Below are 17,500 nucleotides of genomic sequence, written 5' to 3'. Positions count from 1 at the left end.
ACTCGTCTATAAAATCAGACATCCAAGTATGTATACAAGACGCATTTTAAATTATTTTTTTTTTTAATCATGCATTATGCATAGCTTCATGCTTGACATGAGGATAAAAAGTTGGATTTGTATCAATATCCACACACACCCACACACGTATGTATATATAGCGATGAATATTACAACATTAACGTTGACGGCACTTGGCAATCATTTAATGTGAAACTGGATTATGAATATGTATTGAGGGTGGCATATCATTGGCTATTGAAAGTTTCCATAAACAATTATGAGTTAAAATCGGATTATTATAATAACTTTTTTTTTTTTTATTATTATTATTATTATTATTATTATTATTATTATTATTATTATTATTATAACTTTTATTATTATTATTATTATTATTATTATTACAAGCAGGCTACAACCCTAGTTGGAAAAGCAAGATGCTATAAGCCCAAGGGCTTCAACAAGGTAAACTAAATTTTATCGTTGAAATTAAGTGATTATATAATTGATAGGACGATATATTATTATTGTTTTTATTATTATTACTATTATTATTATTATTATCATTATTATTCTTATTCTTATTATCATTATTTTCATTATCATTATTACTTGCCAAGCTACAACCTTAGATGGAATAGCAGGATGCTATTAGCCTAGGGGCTCTCTTGCTTGAGGGTACACTCGGGCACACTATTCTATCTAATTTCTCTTCCTCTTGTTTTGGTAAAATATATATAGTTTATATAGGAATTATTTATTTCGGTGTTATTGTCCTTATAATATTTAATTTTTCATTTTTTTCGTTTCCTTACTGGGATATTTTCCCTGTTGGGGCCCCTGGGCTTATAGCATTCTGTTTTTCCAACTAGGGTTGTAGCTTAGCAATTAATAATAATAATAATAATAATAATAATAATAATAACAGGGAAAATACCTCAGTGAGGAAAGGAAACAAAGACAAATTGAATATTTCAAGAACAGTAATAATATCAAACTAAATATTTTCTATATAAACTGTTGCTAGTTTTTCTTGGGTTTTTTTTTTTTTAATTAGAATTTTGTGTTATTCCATTACATGTCGTGACTTCGAGCGTTATGCATTGAAATCTCACCCTTTTTTACTCCCTTGATCAAAAAAAGCTTCTTTTTTTTTGGGAGGGGGGTTAGAGTTCTCTTGCTTGAGGGTATACTCGAGCACACTATTCTATCTTACTTCTCTTCCTCTTATTATTTTGAAGTTTTTATAGTTAATATATGATAGATTTATTTTAATGTTGTTATTATTCTTAAACTTCTCTCATAGTATATTTCCCTATTTCCTTTCCTCACTCGGCTATTTTCCCTGTTGGAGCCCTTGGGCTTATAGCATCCTGCTTTTCCAATAAGGAATGTAATTTAGCAAGTGATAATAATAATAATGATAATAATAATAATAAAATTACTACTACTACTACTACTACTACTACTACTACTACTACTACTACTACTACTACTAATAATAATAATAATAATAATATTATTATTATTATTATTATTATTATTATTATTATGAAGAGAGTAAGGGAGGCTGGCTCAAGATTAGAAGAGACAGTGAAAGATGGAAATGGAAGGTTGTTAAAATGAGAGGAGGCAAGGAAAAGGTGGGCGGATTATGTTGAAAGTTTACTGAATGTTGAGGATAATAGGGAGGCAGATATAATTGCTGTTGCAGGTGTTGAGGTGCCGGTGATGGGAGATGAGAATAAGAGAGAGATTACAAGAGAGGAAGTTAGGAGAGCACTAGATGAAACAGAGAATGCAATCTTAGAAGTACAGGGTGGTTTTAGAAGAGGTTGGGGTTGTATGAATCAGATTTTTACAGTTAGGCAGATATGCAAGAAATATTTAGCCAAAGGTAAGGAGGTGTATGTTGCGTTTATGGATCTGGAAAAAGCTTATGATAGAGTTGATAGGTAAGCAATTTGGAATGTGATGAGGTTATATGGAGTTAGTGGAAGGTTGTTGCAAGCAGTGAAAAGTCTCTACAAAGGTAGTAAAGCATGTGTTAGGATAGGAAATAAAGTGAGCAATTGGTTTCCGGTGAGAGTGGGGTGGAGACAGGGATGTGTGATGTCGCCATAGTTGTTTAACTTGTATGTTGATGGAGTGGTGAGAGAAGTGAATGCTCGAGTGCTTGGACGAGGATTGAAACTGGTAGACGAAAATGACCATGAATGGGAGGTAAATCAGTTGTTGTTTGCGGATGATACTGTACTGGTTGCAGACGCGGAAGAGAAGCTTGGCCGATTAGTGACAGAATTTGGAAGAGTGTGTGAGAGAAGAAAGTTGAGAGTTAATGTGGGTAAGAGTAAGGTTATGAGATGTACGAGAAGGGAAGGTAGTGTATGGTTGAATGTCATGTTGAATGGAGAGTTACTTGAGGAGGTGGATCAGTTTAAGTACTTGGGGTCTGTTGTTGCAGCAAATGGTGGAGTGGAAGCAGATGTACGTCAGAGAGTGAATGAAGGATGCAAAGTGTTGGGGGCAGTTAAGGTAGTAGTAAAAAATAGAGGGTTGGGCATGAATATAAAGAGAGTTCTGTATGAAAAAGTGATTATACCAACTGTGATGTTTGGATCGGAGTTGTGGGAAATGAAAGTGACGGAGAGACAGAAATTGAATGTGTTTGAGATGAAGTGTCTAAGGAGTATGGCTGGTGTATCTCGAGTAGATAGGGTTAGGAACGAAGTGGTGAGGGTGAGAACGGGTGTAAGAAATGAGTTAGCAGCTAGAGTGGATATGAATGTGTTGAGGTGGTTTGGCCATGTTGAGAGAATGGAAAATGGCTGTCTGCTAAAGAAGCTGATGAGTGCAAGAGTTGATGGGAGAAGTACAAGAGGAAGGCCAAGGTTTGGGTGGATGGATGGAGTGAAGAAAGCTCTGGGTGATAGGAGGATAGATGTGAGAGAGGCAAGAGAGCGTGCTAGAAATAGGAATGAATGGCGAGCGATTGTGACGCAGTTCCGGTAGGCCCTGCTGCTTCCTCCGGAGCCTTAGATGACCGCAGAGGTAGCAGCAATAGGGGATTCAGCATTTGAAGCTTCATCTGTGGTGGATAACGGGGGAGGGTGGGCTGTGGCACCCTAGCAGTACCAGCCGAACTTGGATGAGTCCCTTGTCAGGCTGGGAGGAACGTATATGGAGGATGTATGTAGTATTAGTATTAGTATTATTACGCAATAGTTCTGACCGTCAAAGGTAAGAACTTTTGAGTAATAATTATTTGTCAAAAGCTTTTAGATCGTCAGGACTATATATTGACTACTTCCTTCACTATTCGCTAGCGATAAAATATTGACGTCAGTATACTGACGTCCCAGATCTTAACGTCCAAACGTTTTAGCGTCTAGGGCCCTTTTTAACCTTTTGATATTCTGGACGTTATATCAGTTTTCCATTTTTTACTATTATTTCTGTCATGCAAAAAGTCACAAAAAATCTTTATTTCACGTGACTGTAAAAGACTTCACATGTTTGTGAGTAGGCTGTCTGTACGAATGATTTTTTTTCATTTTATCTACGTATACTGTAAAAGATAAAACTCCACATGTGTGGGAGTAGGCTGTGTATATGCATATTTTTTATTTTCATTGTGCGTATGTATGTTTGTGCAAATTCGCAGATGGCCATATTACTCATAGGATTCTATAACTGATAGTCTTTCTCTTTTTCCACAGGAGCCCAGCGTCAGCAGGATTCTGGCGAGTTTGAAAACGTAATTTATGGCCTTAAATAGAAAACTACTTCTTGGCTTTTTCTCTCGAAGCTTCATCTGCAGACTGAGAAAATATCTCATTGTCTTCTTCTATGTTTGCGTTCTGGAGTCTTCACTCATGATTGAAATGCATTAAGACAAACTGTAACCGTGCATACGTAATTTTGTATTCCTATCATGAGAATGAAAACAATATTATGTCCTGTGTAGGTCATTTAGAAATCTTCCCACGAGATGGAGAATAATTGTACTGGGTTTATGAATCATGAGAAGGAAAAGGATTAGCTTGTGAGGTTAATTTATCCTGCCACGAGACTGAAAAGGATAATGTCATGAGGTTTACTAATTCTTACACAAGACTAATAAGGATGAAGGTATGATGTTTACTTATCCTACCACTGTGGAGGATTTATTTTTGTTTTATTTTAATTTTCATTTATTTTTGGTTTGCCAAATCCAGAGAGAGAGAGAGAGAGAGAGAGAGAGAGAGAGAGAGAGAGAGAGAGAGAGAGAGAGAGAGAGAGAGATTGTGTTAGCGAGCGAAAAGTAGTTAGTGTATCGATTGTTTGTGGTGAGAAAGACTGTTGGTTCAAATGAGATTGTTTGTTTGTTTTAGTTAGGTTACGACAGTGGTGAATGTTTCGGAGCGAATGCTTTTTTTGATTGACTGCTGATAGAGGCGGTTGTGTGTGTGATTGCTGGATTTACTATTATTCTTTATTACCAGCAAGGAAGTGATTATATATATTCTGAGCCGTGATTCCTCCTTTGGGGAGAAATTTATGTGAATTTGATTGTTGACGACCTGGCTTGTTTAAGGAATTTGAGACGACTGCTCAGATTTGGAATGAATTATTGATGAACTGGATTGTTTAAGGACCTGATTGGATTGCTCTGTGGATCTTGATGAAATAGATGCTTTAACGATCCCGCCCGGTTGAAGGAATTGGTTAGGCGTATTGATGATGATGATGATGATGACGATGATGATGATTAGTGCAATTGTGTATTAATATTTGACAGTGTTCCAGTTCCTGCAGATTTGTGATATTGGGCTATTAAAGACTGTTGGCCCTTGTGTGGACGAAATTGTCCACTCACAATCATATATGATAATTACGTTTAGATTGTGGTTGAAGTGAAATTTTAGTTTTAAGTTTTGTGTTTTCCAATTACAGTAGGTTAAGATTGTAGTACTAAGTGGTGATTATTTTCTTGGTTATGGTATATGATTGGTGATTTTTTAGTGATTGTTTTAATATTAAGAAATATAGTTTTAAGGTTATGTTTAGTTTTTGTTACCTTTTGTTAAAGAGTCTGGTATAGATAACGTAAGGTGAAAGTTTGTGTTGTTGAGACAATTGTCTGTAGGTGTGATTCAGGGTGTGGGGATTGTTTTTACTAATGCTTCCAAAATTCTAAAAAAGGATAATGTCATGAGGTTTACTAATCCTTCCCCAAGACTAATAAGGATAATGCCATGAGGTTTACTAATCCTTTCCCAAGACTAATAAGGATAATGCCATGAGGTTTACTAATCCTTCCCCAAGACTAATAAGGATAATGTCATGAGGTTTACTAATCCTTCCCCAAGACTAAAAAGGATAATGTCATGAGGTTTACTAATCCTTCCCCAAGACTAATAAGGATAATGTCATGAGGTTTGCTAATCCTTCCCCAAGACTAATAAGGATAATGTCATGAGGTTTGCTAATCCTTCCCCAAGACTAATAAGGATAATGTCATGAGGTTTACTAATCCTTCCCCAAGACTAATAAGGATAATGTCATGAGGTTTACTAATCCTTCCGCAAGACTAAAAAGGATTATGTCATGAGGTTTACTAATCCTTCCCCAAGACTAAAAAGGATAATGTCATGAGGTTTACTAATCCTTCCCCAAGACTAATAGGGATAATGTCATGAGGTTTACTAATCCTTTCCCAAGACTAATAAGGATAATGTCATGAGGTTTACTAATCCTTTCCCAAGACTAAAAAGGATAATGTCATGAGGTTTACTAATCCTTCCCCAAGACTAATAAGGATAATGTCATGAGGTTTACTAATCCTTCCCCAAGACTAATAAGGATAATGCCATGAGGTTTACTAATCCTTTCCCAAGACTAATAAGGATAATGTCATGAGGTTTACTAATGCTTCCACAATTCTTTAAAAGGATAATGGTTTGAGGTTTACTTATCCTCAAAGGGTTCCACTTAACTAGTAATATTGATATTAATAATGATAAGAGGTTTATATGATCAGCCTGGTAGAAGAGGCACTATTCACCATCCTGTACTTGAATTAAGGAAAGCATAGTCACAGTATTATTACAATTTTTTTTTTTTAATTGTTCCTTACTCCTCTTGTAGTTCATTTCCTTGTTTCCTTCCCTCACTGGGCTTCTTTTCCCTGTTGGAGCCTTTAGGCTTATAGCATCCTGCTTTTCCAACTAGGATTGTAGCTTACTTAATAATAATAATAATAATAATAATAATAATAATAATAATAATAATAATAATAATAATATTTAACTATCCCTAAAATGAGGAGAACATTTCCATAGAATTCAAATGAAAATTATATTGATGTGACGTCATTCATTAAACGCAGTAATAAGATATCTGATGAATTTGGAGGGAATAAAATGTATAATTAAAAAAAAAAAAAACAAGGAAATTAGACAGAAAACTTTGCAAATCTGAACGGCTGCTTTGACGAAAGTTAACAAAATTAAAAACGAGGTTGTCATAGACTCTTAGTTTCATTTTATCAATGAAACAACCAAGATGATATATAACATTTTATTTAAACATATGTACAATGCTGTCGTATGGATAAATCAAACTACTACTACTACTACTACTACTACTACTACTACTACTACTACTACTACTACTACTACTACTACTACTACTACTAATAATAATAATAATAATAATAATAATAATAATAAAAATAATAATAATAATAATAGTTTTAGTATTCTTATTATCACCTTCCTAAGCCGAACGTGAGATACGTTTATACTTACAAAGAAAAGGTATTTCTTGGAAACTCTTAAATACCCTTAAAGGTCACTCATGAGCGGCAGAGAATTGGAGCAGGTTACTCACTACCAAGGTCTATATATACCAGGTCAGCCAACGCGCAGCTTAAGCTGTGAATCACCCATACTGTGACGTCACGCTTCCCCGTCTCACACACGTGGGTAAACAAAACAAAGGACCGTTGCCTTAGTTAGCTACCCATAGAGGTAACGTAAACAATACAAGACGCTGTGTCCATTATCATTTTATTCATTCATTCATTCCGTCACTAATAATGCCAAGTAACTGCACAGTATTTGGCTGTTATAATAGACATGATATAACTAAAAGCTCAAACATAAAATAACATTACTTTCCAAAAAAAAAACCATACATAAACCAATGGATACATGCATGTTACCGTGCAGACAGAATTAACGTTGTGGATGCTACTGTTTCCTCGATTCATTTTAAACCAGCCGATTACAAAGATGACATAAAGTCTAGGTTACTAGGTATTGAAAGTCCTAGAAATTGACTACCTACTTTCACAAACATTAAATCAAGATTGCCTTGAACATTTCTTTGTGTGTATAAGGCAAATGGATGGGCACTATGATCATCCTCATGCTGTGAACTTTAAATTTCGGCTAAAAAAATTGTTACTAGGAAAGGAAATTGAAGTATTAAGTGAAAAGTGGAATATCACCACCGTTGAAAAATCTCATGATCAGCCAAAGACGATAAATCTATCACGAAAGAAAGGGACTTAGCTTTAGAAATATGCCTAACAACGCAGATATTCAGAAATTTAGATTTTGATTTAGAGAAAGATGCTTTAGACAAGGAAGAAGACCTTTTGAGAGCAAATAAAGAAATAAAGATATTGGGGGAGTAATTGAGGAAGAAGCTCTTAAATACATTGGTGAATATATTGTAAAGAAATTTTGTGTAAAATATCCTGAATTAGGAAATAAGACTGAAGAAGTGCTAAGGAATGATACTTGGATAGCATGTGTTAATCGGGGGAATTACATGCACCTTCAAGTCAGTTTCTTTTCACAGTTGTTAATAATGCGGGAGATTTTTAATGCTGTACACGGGGAAGCTCTCCTGGAGGGAAAAAATTGTTTTAAAAAGCTTTATTTAAAATTAAAACAGTCTGGTATTGAAGTTCCTGATGATGTTATTGCTTTTTTTGTTAAGATATCGGTATATTTTCGAATGCAATATCTTAATAATTTGATAAAGTATAGAAAACCTCAAGGACAACCATGCAGGGAGGCCCTAAGAAAAAAAATGAAAGTTGTAACTTAATAAAATATTTTCCAAAGGTAAAGTGATGTTTTATTTACATTGGCTGTGTGATAGATCTACGTTCTTAATGGGTCTCGCCAACACTAAGCCCCTTCAGATGACGTAGGTGCGCAGAAGAGGCTTAAAATCGGTACGCTGTCTGGCTGACCTGGTATATCTGGACCGTGCTCACTACTGAGTACTATCTAGCCATGAGTGGGGCTAGAACTCGCCACCCACATATAGCGAGTCTAACTCTTCTAGACTAGGTTACTACAGCCATCAGTTATAAAGCTCAATATAGACGAGAAACTTACACTAGTTAAAGCTGACCCATATTGTTGTGGAGCGACGAAGTTCAACAATGCATTACTGCATCTAAGCTCAACAATGCATCACTGCATCCAAGTTCAACAATGCATAACTGCATCCAAGTTCAACAATGCATTACTGCATCCACGTTCAACAATGCATTACAGCATCTAAGTTCAACAATGCATTACTGCATTTAAGTTCAACAATGCATCACTGCATCCAAGTTCAACAATGCATTACTGCATCCAAGTTCAACAATGCATTACTGCATATGTCGCCCCTACAAAGACATCAGTTGCCACTTGATATAAACTTATCATGTATAGATAAATAGTTGATTACTTATAGTATAATCTAATGAACTTATAATTTAGCACAACTATAGTTATACCCATATTGGATTAAAAAAAAAAAAAAAAAAAAAAAAAAAAAAAAAAAACCGCAATTTTAATTGGAAACTCTCCGTGAAAATATACTGTTCTCTGTATTTCAGTAACATACAGGTGACTATAATTTTTACCCTAATTTGTTATTATCTTTTACGGGTTGGTGACCGTAACATCACTCCTTTACGTCAATATTTCCGTTTTTGAAACGGTAAATGCCTGGCAATATTTATTCCAGGATTTTTACCGCCGTTTACAGTAAATTTTTAATAGTGTATAGAATAATACTTTGAATTAAATTTTTCTCATTGTTTTTAAAAGGTAATATAAGGTGCGTTACAAGTCAGAGAATTAATGCTTTCAAGAAACTGAATGCATAAAGATATCTATGACTTTCTAAAACTCCTTGTAAAGTAGATAATAAACTTATCAATGAACGTTATAAAATGATAAACTGTATCTAGTTAACCATGACTTACCAAAGGAACATATAAAGAACTAGAAGGGCACTCAGTAGAGCGCAGACCTCCATCACGACAGCTTATTTTTCCACCTTTTGCTTGACCTTGACCTTTGACCTTGACGTGTATTAATTGGCGTGGATTTTCATACACTAAAATATGAACCAAGTTTGAAGTCTGTGACAATGATGTTCAAACTTATGGCTGATTACGTGAATTGGACATTTTGCTTGACCGTGACCTTGACCTTTAATCTTGACCTTCCAAAATTTAATCGTTTGCAACCTTTTACATAAAAATTAATTCCTGCAAGTTTTATTACTCTACGATTAAAATTGTGGTTAGGAAGCTGTTCATAAACAAACACACAAACAGGGGCGAGAACATAACCTCCTTCCAACTTCGTCGTCTGAGGTAATAAGATGCATCGGTGTCGAATCGTTCTTCAACCAAGTGTTGGTGTTGCTTAGTATGTCTTTGAAATCTAATAAAGCATTTGCTTAATATGATGAATATATGGCAAAGTTTTCATGAACCGGTCTTCATACAGTTACATGGAATTTTGTAATGAATCATATACAGTGCCTTATGAATACACGATTAAAGGATATCTTGTCGCAGATTGCATGAATTGAATTATTTACTAACGGACCATTTTCAAAAGCTACATTATATACAGTTTAGCCTATAGCCGCCGCAGTGATTCCAGGCGAAATAAATTCCACCTCCTGATGACATCATAGTCAATCATGTGAAATAAGGCCCACCCCCTGATGACGTCATAGCCAATCATGTGAAATAAGCCCCACCCCATGATGATGTCATAGCCAATCATGTAAAATAAACACCACCCCCTAATTATGTCATACCCAATAATGTGAAATAGCCCCACCTACTGATGACATCATAGCCAATTATGTGAACTAAGCCCCACCCCCTAATCATACTGTCTCCCGCGTTAAAAGCGGTCATAACACATCCCCTTAAAGTCATTATAAGTTAGTTTGATTTGAAATTTGTAGGGGAATGCATTGTGACTACTGCTAACGTGGGAGACAACGTGATTAGCTATGACGTCATCAGGGGGTGGAGCTTATTTCAGGGAGACAACGTAATTGGCTATGACATCGTCAGGGGGTGGAGCTTATTTCAGGGAGACAACGAGATTGGCTATGACATCATCAAGGGGTGGGGCTTATTTCACCCCGAATCTTTGCAGCAACTATAATGACTCCTACGTGGTTATGAAAACTGGCTAAACCCACAGACATGAATTTACATGTCTGAGGCCTTTAACCTACAGTGGACTAGAAACGGCTGCTTTTTATATTGTTGTTGTAGTCGTCTGACATTGAAGACATTAAAAACCACCGACTACATAAGGCAAATGTAATAACTACGATAAAAAGATATATATTGCATTTGGAGATGGTGTAATAAGATTAAAAAAGGTTAAAGAACATGGTTTTGCAACAGGATTCTGTATATGATTGCTTCAACATTATTGGTATTTTATTATAAAAAAAGATACTGTTGCTCTTTCATATGAGATTTCCAAAGTATCATAAAATTCATATCATATGACTAAAGCCTCTAGATATTCATGATGGTTTTAAAAATGATACACTATCTATAATAGAGTAAATAAGCGTATAAATGTATAAAAGTGCTTGTAATAATAATAATAATAATAATAATAATAATAATAATAGTAATAATAATAATAATAATGTGCTCGTCGCCATTTTAAAAACCACATCTTGTACCGGAAACTCTTGACGTTGCCATCTTACACTGGAAGCGTGTGCTCGCCGACATCTTGAAAACTCCATCTTGTACCGGAAACTTTTGCACATCGCCATATTGAAAACCCTATCTTGTTCTGGAAACTTTTGCACGTCGCCATCTTGAAAACCCCATTTTGTACCGGAAACTTTTGCATGTCCCCCTTGAAAATTCCATCTTGTACCGGAAACATTTGCATGTTGCCGTCTTGAAAATTTGATCTTGTACCGGGAATTTTTACACGTCGGCCTCTTGAAAACCCCTTCTTATACTGGAAACTAGCACTTCGCCATCTTGAAAGCCTCATCTTGTACCGGAAACATTTGCAAGTTACCATCTTTAAAATACCATCTTGTACCGGATACTTTTGCACGTCGCCATCTTGAAACCCCCTTCTTGTACCGGAAACGCTTGCACGTCTCCATCTTGAAATCCCATTCTTTTACTGGAAACTCTTGCACGATGCCATTTGAAAGTGCCATCTTGTACCGGAAATTTTTGCACGTTGCCATCTTGAAACCAACTTCTTGTACCGGAAACTCTTGCACGTCGCCATCCTGAAACCTACTTGTTGTAACGGAAACTCTTGCACGTCGCCATCTTGAAACCCCCTTGTTGTACCGGAAACTCTTGCACGTCGCCATCTTGAAATCCAATACTTGTACCGGAAACTCTTGCAAGTTGCCATCTTGAAAACCCCATCTTGTAAAGGAAACTCTTGCATGTCGCCATATTGAGACCCCCTTCTTTTACCGGAAACTCTTGCACGTCGCCATCTTGAAAACCCATTCTTGTACTGGAAAATCTTGCACGTTGCCATCTTGAAAACCCCATCTTGTAAAGGAAACTTCCCTTGTAATGGAAACTTTTGCACGTTGCCATCTTGAAAATCCCACCTTGTACCAAAAACTTTTGCGCGCGGCCATCTTGAAAACCCAATTTTGTATTGGAGACTCCAGCATGTCGCCATCTTGAAAACCCCCTCTTGTACAGGAAACTAGCACATCACTCTCTTGAAAGCCCCTTCTTGTACCGGAAACTCTAGCATGTCGCCATCTTGTCTCCAAAACGTTATCCCCTTTGATTTCATTTGCTGACGTCCCTCGAAATGATAACACCATAGAGACTATTATCAGTACTGTGGGCAGAGACAGGTCTCGCATTGGAAATCCCAGTTGAAGTTTCGATCTCTCTGTCTCTTGGTCGAAGGACTACTCTGTCTTCACAGCTTCTCTTCATCTTCTTCTTTTTCTCTGGGGAAATTTAAATGAAATTAGTAAACAGGATGGAAAAGATAATGGTGCGATGATTAGAAGCAAATCATTAAGAAAGATTTTTTTATGGGTTTTTCGAAGGATGATTTTAACATAGGATTGTTAATGTTATTGCCTTAAACTTTAAAATTGAAGTAATGTAATCTATCAATTTTAGGTTTTATAATATTCTATAGTTTCTAGTGCTTTGGTGGTTGCCTAAAAATTTTATTTATCAGAAAGGATGAATATTTTATATGTAGCAGTTTCTTTCATTTTCAAGAAATTTAAACATTTTACATATGCTATAGATGACGAATGAAGAAGTATTGACTTAAAAGCTCAAGGTAGAGACGACTGGCGAAATCTAACCGAGGCCCTTTGCGTCTATAGGCGTAGGAGGAGATGATGGTGACGATGATGATACTCAATACAATATTCATCATCCGCTATTCCACAACATATTTACTTCCAAGTAAAAATCTATAATATTTTTGTCATTAAATTTTTAAAAAAATACGGCCAATAATAAGTGGTTCTCTTATATCTATATTTTTCATAACCAAAATCTTATCTGCATTAGTAAGGGTTTATTCTCGACTAGAATTTCCAATAATTTTTTTTTTTTTTTTTTTTTTTTTTTTTTTTTTTTTTTTTAGATATTCATGATTAAGGTCCAGACTATTTCTAAATATCCATATATATATATATATATATATATATATATATATATATATATATATATATATATAAATCTTCATGTATAAAGAGACTTTTTTTCTGTGATGATTAACTTATCCAAATTCATCATGTAATCCAAGTAGGATAGTCTACCTAATCAGAACTCCACTTTCGTAATCCTTTATCCCTCTGGCATCCTTACATGTCACCAAATGTCTTTAGTGCAATAGGATTTTAAAACAAATAGATTAGTAATCCCTTATCGCTCTGGTATCCTTAGATGTCACCAATTGTCTTTAGTTCAATGGGATGTTGAAGCCGTTCCTATAGGTTTCTTATCACGTTAAGTCTACCAAAGATTTACATAAGGGATTTTGATATAAAAGTTCCCAGTCTGTAGGTAGTAGGTTGGCCAGGGAACCAGCCACCCTTGAGATACTACAGCTAGAGAGGTATTGCATCCTTTGACTGGCCAGACAGTAATACATAGAATCCCTCTCTCTGGTTAAGGCTCATTTTTTCTTTGCCTACACGTACACCGAATAGTCTGGCCTATTCTTTGCACATACTCGTTTTTCCTCATACACCTGATAACGCTGAAATTACCTAACACTTCTTCGTTCAAGGGGCCAATTACTGTACTATAAATAACGCTGAAATTACCTAACACTTCATCGTTCAAGGGGCCAATTACTGTAGTATAAATATCACTGAAATTACCAAACACTTCTTCGTTCAAGGGGCCAATTACTGTACTATAAATAACACTGAAATTACCAAACACTTCTTCGTTCAAGGGGCAAATTACTGTACTATAAATAACACTGAAATTACCAAACACTTCTTCGTTCAAGGGGCCAATTACTGTACTATATATAACACTGAAATTACCAAACACTTCTTCGTTCAAGGGGCGAATTACTGTACTATAAATAACACTGAAATTACCAAACACTTCTTCGTTAAGGGGCCAATTACTGTACTATAACACTGAAATTACCAAACACTTCTTCGTTCAAGGGGCCAATTACTGTACTATAACACTGAAATTACCAAACACTTCTTCGTTCAAGGGGCTAATTACTGTACTGTAATTGTTCAGTGGCTACTCTCCTCTTGGTAAGGGTAGAAAAGAATCTTTCGCTCTGATAAACGGCTCTTCTAGAAGGACACACCAAAATCAAACCATTGCTCTCCAGTCTTGAGTAGTGTCATAGCCTCTGTACCACTTTCTTAGAGTTATATTGCTTGAAGGTACACTCCGGCACATCATTCTATCTTATTTATCTTTCTCTCTCTTTTTTTTTTAGTTTTAATAGTTTATTTACGTAAGATTTATTTTAATGCTGTTACTGTTCTTAGAATATCTTAATTGTTTATTACTTTTCGTATAGATCATTCATGTCCTTATTTCCTTTCCTTACTGGGCTATTTTCTTTGTTGGATCCCTGCGTCTTATAGCATGCTGCTTTTCCAACTAGGGTTGTAGCTTGGCTAATAATAATAATAATAATAATAATAATAATAATAATAATAATAATAATAATAATAATAATAATAATAATAATAATATATCAGGAAATGGATAGGAATTTCAAATTTGATGGGATAGAAAGTTAGTGTATTTGAGCAGGTTTTTTAAACTATATTGCACATTGTAGTCAAACTGAGCAAAATGGACAAATATTTTTTTTTCTATCTTTTTATTTTAAATGGACAAATATTAGTGGAAAGCAAAGTCGTTTCTTTGTAGACAAAGTTTTCTCCAGCCATCCCTTTTTGAAGCCACGTGTTTATCAAACTCATACACCAAGTAGCTAATAATTTCAAGATTAAGCTTGTGTTATAATTGTATAGATATCTAATATTATGCCGTATATTATTTACATAACGTACAGTTATGAACATTACATTTGCTTTATTATTATTTCGTAGAAGAATGATATTTATTTCCATTTATCTTTTCCCATTACATATACTGTAAGACCACTTTTTCATTATGCATCGTGGCAACAATGTAATTATATGTGTCAACACTGCTTTTCTTTCCGCCATGTGCATATAGTAGTCAATCATTGTTCAGTGGTCACTGTATCGACAAGCATGGACCTGCTCCCCGCTGCTTGTCACATTTATGTCCGTTTATCTTCATTATACAAGATTTTAAAGAACCTACTAGTTTAAATTGTCATCCTCCATTACATTTATCACATGGATGTATGTGGCAGTATAACACACAATAATTAAGCTTCAGACTAAACCGTGAGTGTCAAAGCTGAAGGCAGGACTTTATCAAAAACATTTGTGTCAATTCTAGGGACAAATAGCATTGTTAAGACTTGACCATATGTCTACGAACATGTCTGGAGTGGGGATACCTTATTACCATGGTCAGCAAAGCTATACTAGTCTCTATGGTCTCCCACTATCACCAACCCACAGTAGCCAGCGTGGTGATGAAAACTAGCCAAATACTAGACATGACTAAGGACATGTCTGAGACCTTTGTCCTGCGGTGGACTTGGAAACGGATGCAGTTGTTGTTGTTGTTGTTGTCTTCTGACAACAGTTTTATCGAGAACATTTGTGTCTTGGAGAAACTTTTTAAAGGTTTAAAGTCCGCTCACGAATGGCAAAGGCAAGAGACAGTGACATTGCCCCAGCAAACAGGCCAATGCCCTAGAGACTGACCATATATACATATGATCAGCGCCCAAGCCACCTCTCCCCTTAAGGTAAGACCAGGGAGGGCCAGGAAATGGCTACTGATGACTCAGCAGATAGACCTATAGGCCCTCCCAAACCCACCATCCTTAACTCGCAAGGATTGATTGATTGATTTGAGGTTTTCTGGCATCCTGCCATCTAAGGTCACTGCAGTGACCAAAGGAACTAACGAGTTTGAGCAGGACTCGAACCCCAGTCTGGAGATCACCAGTCAGGGAGGTTAACACATCGGCTACCTCAACCCTAAAAAATGTTTCAAAATGCTTTTTCGAATGAGATTTGGGATGAAAAGGATAAAAATAATGCTAATGATGATGATCGTGATGATTATGATAATCCCAATGATCATGATTCACGAATATTCAAACACTTACTCAACAAAAACCTCAACAGGAAGACGACGACGGTCAGCAGACCCAGCAACGCCAGGAGGCCGACGGCAAAGGCCACGACAGAACGATGACTGACGTCACCGCTCCTTGCTGTCCTTGAAGAGGATACGGGATAATGTCCCTTAAAGCCCGGAGGTCTTTCGCAACGCCACTCGGACTGACCAGAAGCTATGACGTCCAAACCTATGACCTCATCCTTCGGAAATCGGAGGCAAGCGGGTTTCGAAGACAGCGCGCTCTCGTCGTCGTTAATGACGAGAATTTCCCATTGGCCCCCCAAATACTCGCTCCCCTCGGCGTAGACCCCGACGTGAAGCTTGTGCCATCGATCAAAATCTTCTTCGAGGCCGAGATCTTCTAGAGAGAATATTTGATTGACAGTTTTCACAGGGGAAAGACGCCAGATACCTTTCAGGTGGAGATTCACTTCCATGCGCTGGAAGTTTTCGCTCGCTTTCACGTACAGAGTGACACTGGCCTTCTTAAAATGTCCTACTGTTTTGGTGTCGTTTATTTCTATAAAGGAATAACACTGGGTATCGCTACTGCTTCTTTTATGCTTCATACGATCTTTGCTACGTTCCACACTTCTGCTCTTATCACTTGTATGCACACTATCAATTGGGGAAATGATCTGCCCATATTTACTAGACGTGGTTTCAACAGTGGGCACTTTTCGAAAACCTGTCCTTCGAGAAAATTCAGTCCCATCGCTTGCTCGTAGAGTAACAACTACACCGAACAGAACTATCCACACAGGATATAATCCGGCCATGATTGAACTAACTTCTTTCACCTTTGTCGAAAATAAAAAATTCACAAGAGCCCATCCGTCTCACAAGATTCTTCAGAATATGTTTTTATGATCACTTCAAAATCTAGGAGCCGTTGCAACTTTAACACTACGCCAGGGCAAGACGAGAGAAACTAAATGAATCATAGGAAGTGGAGGATACTAATATCATCACTCACCTGAAAAATGAACATCCCCTCCCCCCCACCACCAACCAAGATCTCCCTCCCCTCCCCCCCCAAACAAAAATAAAAAAAACCGCCGGAAGCTTATTCATCATTCGAGGGCGCTTCTGATGAAATGATGAACGATGCAAAATAAGTGACAAATTATACACGGAAAAAACATATTTGTGTTTGATTATCAAATAAACATACACAGAGATATATATACTTATCAATCTATCTATCTATCTATCTATATATCTAGTGTATATTCTTGTATTGTACTAATAAATACTATATGTATATACGTATATACATATATATATATATATATATATATATATATATATATATATATATATATATATACCTATATAATAGAGGGCAAGTGCCTGGCTATATGTATATATGTATATATATATATATATATATAAACATATATAAATATATATATGTAT

The 17,500-nt window shown here is 36.1% G+C and overlaps 3 protein-coding genes across 4 annotated transcripts in view; 1 reads left to right on the top strand and 2 right to left on the bottom strand.

Moving 5' to 3' along the window:
* Nucleotides 1–6,107, top strand: part of LOC137659610 (uncharacterized) — a 9,455-nt gene extending 3,348 nt beyond the window's left edge. The window contains exons 1-2 of one of the 2 annotated variants that reach the window (XM_068394456.1): nucleotides 1–26; nucleotides 3,723–6,107. The exon at nucleotides 1–26 is cut by the window's left edge and continues 783 nt beyond it. In XM_068394456.1, the coding sequence (XP_068250557.1) occupies nucleotides 1–26; nucleotides 3,723–3,781 (85 nt within the window). In that variant the 3' untranslated portion in view covers nucleotides 3,782–6,107. The remainder of the gene's footprint in view (nucleotides 27–3,722) is intronic. The other variant, XM_068394455.1, reaches the window with a different exon arrangement.
* Nucleotides 1–17,500, bottom strand: part of LOC137614386 (troponin C, isotype gamma-like) — a 214,454-nt gene that overhangs the window by 40,983 nt on the left and 155,971 nt on the right. The window lies entirely within an intron of this gene.
* On the bottom strand, nucleotides 10,766–16,990 carry LOC137614384 (uncharacterized). Its single transcript, XM_068344174.1, has 2 exons — nucleotides 16,068–16,990; nucleotides 10,766–12,285 (listed from the first exon to the last, which is right to left on the bottom strand). The coding sequence occupies exons 1-2, from the start codon at nucleotides 16,858–16,860 to the stop codon at nucleotides 12,119–12,121; spliced, it is 960 nt and encodes a 319-aa protein (XP_068200275.1). The 5' UTR covers nucleotides 16,861–16,990; the 3' UTR covers nucleotides 10,766–12,118.

The sequence above is a fragment of the Palaemon carinicauda genome, chromosome 20 (assembly GCF_036898095.1).
Source record: "Palaemon carinicauda isolate YSFRI2023 chromosome 20, ASM3689809v2, whole genome shotgun sequence".
In the NCBI taxonomy this organism is placed as follows: domain Eukaryota; kingdom Metazoa; phylum Arthropoda; class Malacostraca; order Decapoda; family Palaemonidae; genus Palaemon; species Palaemon carinicauda.
The sequence above is the reverse complement of the archived record's forward strand: the minus strand, read 5'-3'. Positions and strand labels throughout refer to the sequence as shown.

Coding starts and splice junctions, on each gene's coding strand:
- LOC137614384 (XM_068344174.1), bottom strand. CDS start 16,860: ATGGCCGGATTATATCCTGTGTGGATAGTTCTGTTCGGTGTAGTTGTT. Junction 12,286..16,067: donor CCTGTTGAGGTTTTTGTTGA/GTAAGTGTTTGA, acceptor AAATTTCCCCAG/AGAAAAAGAAGAAGATGAAG.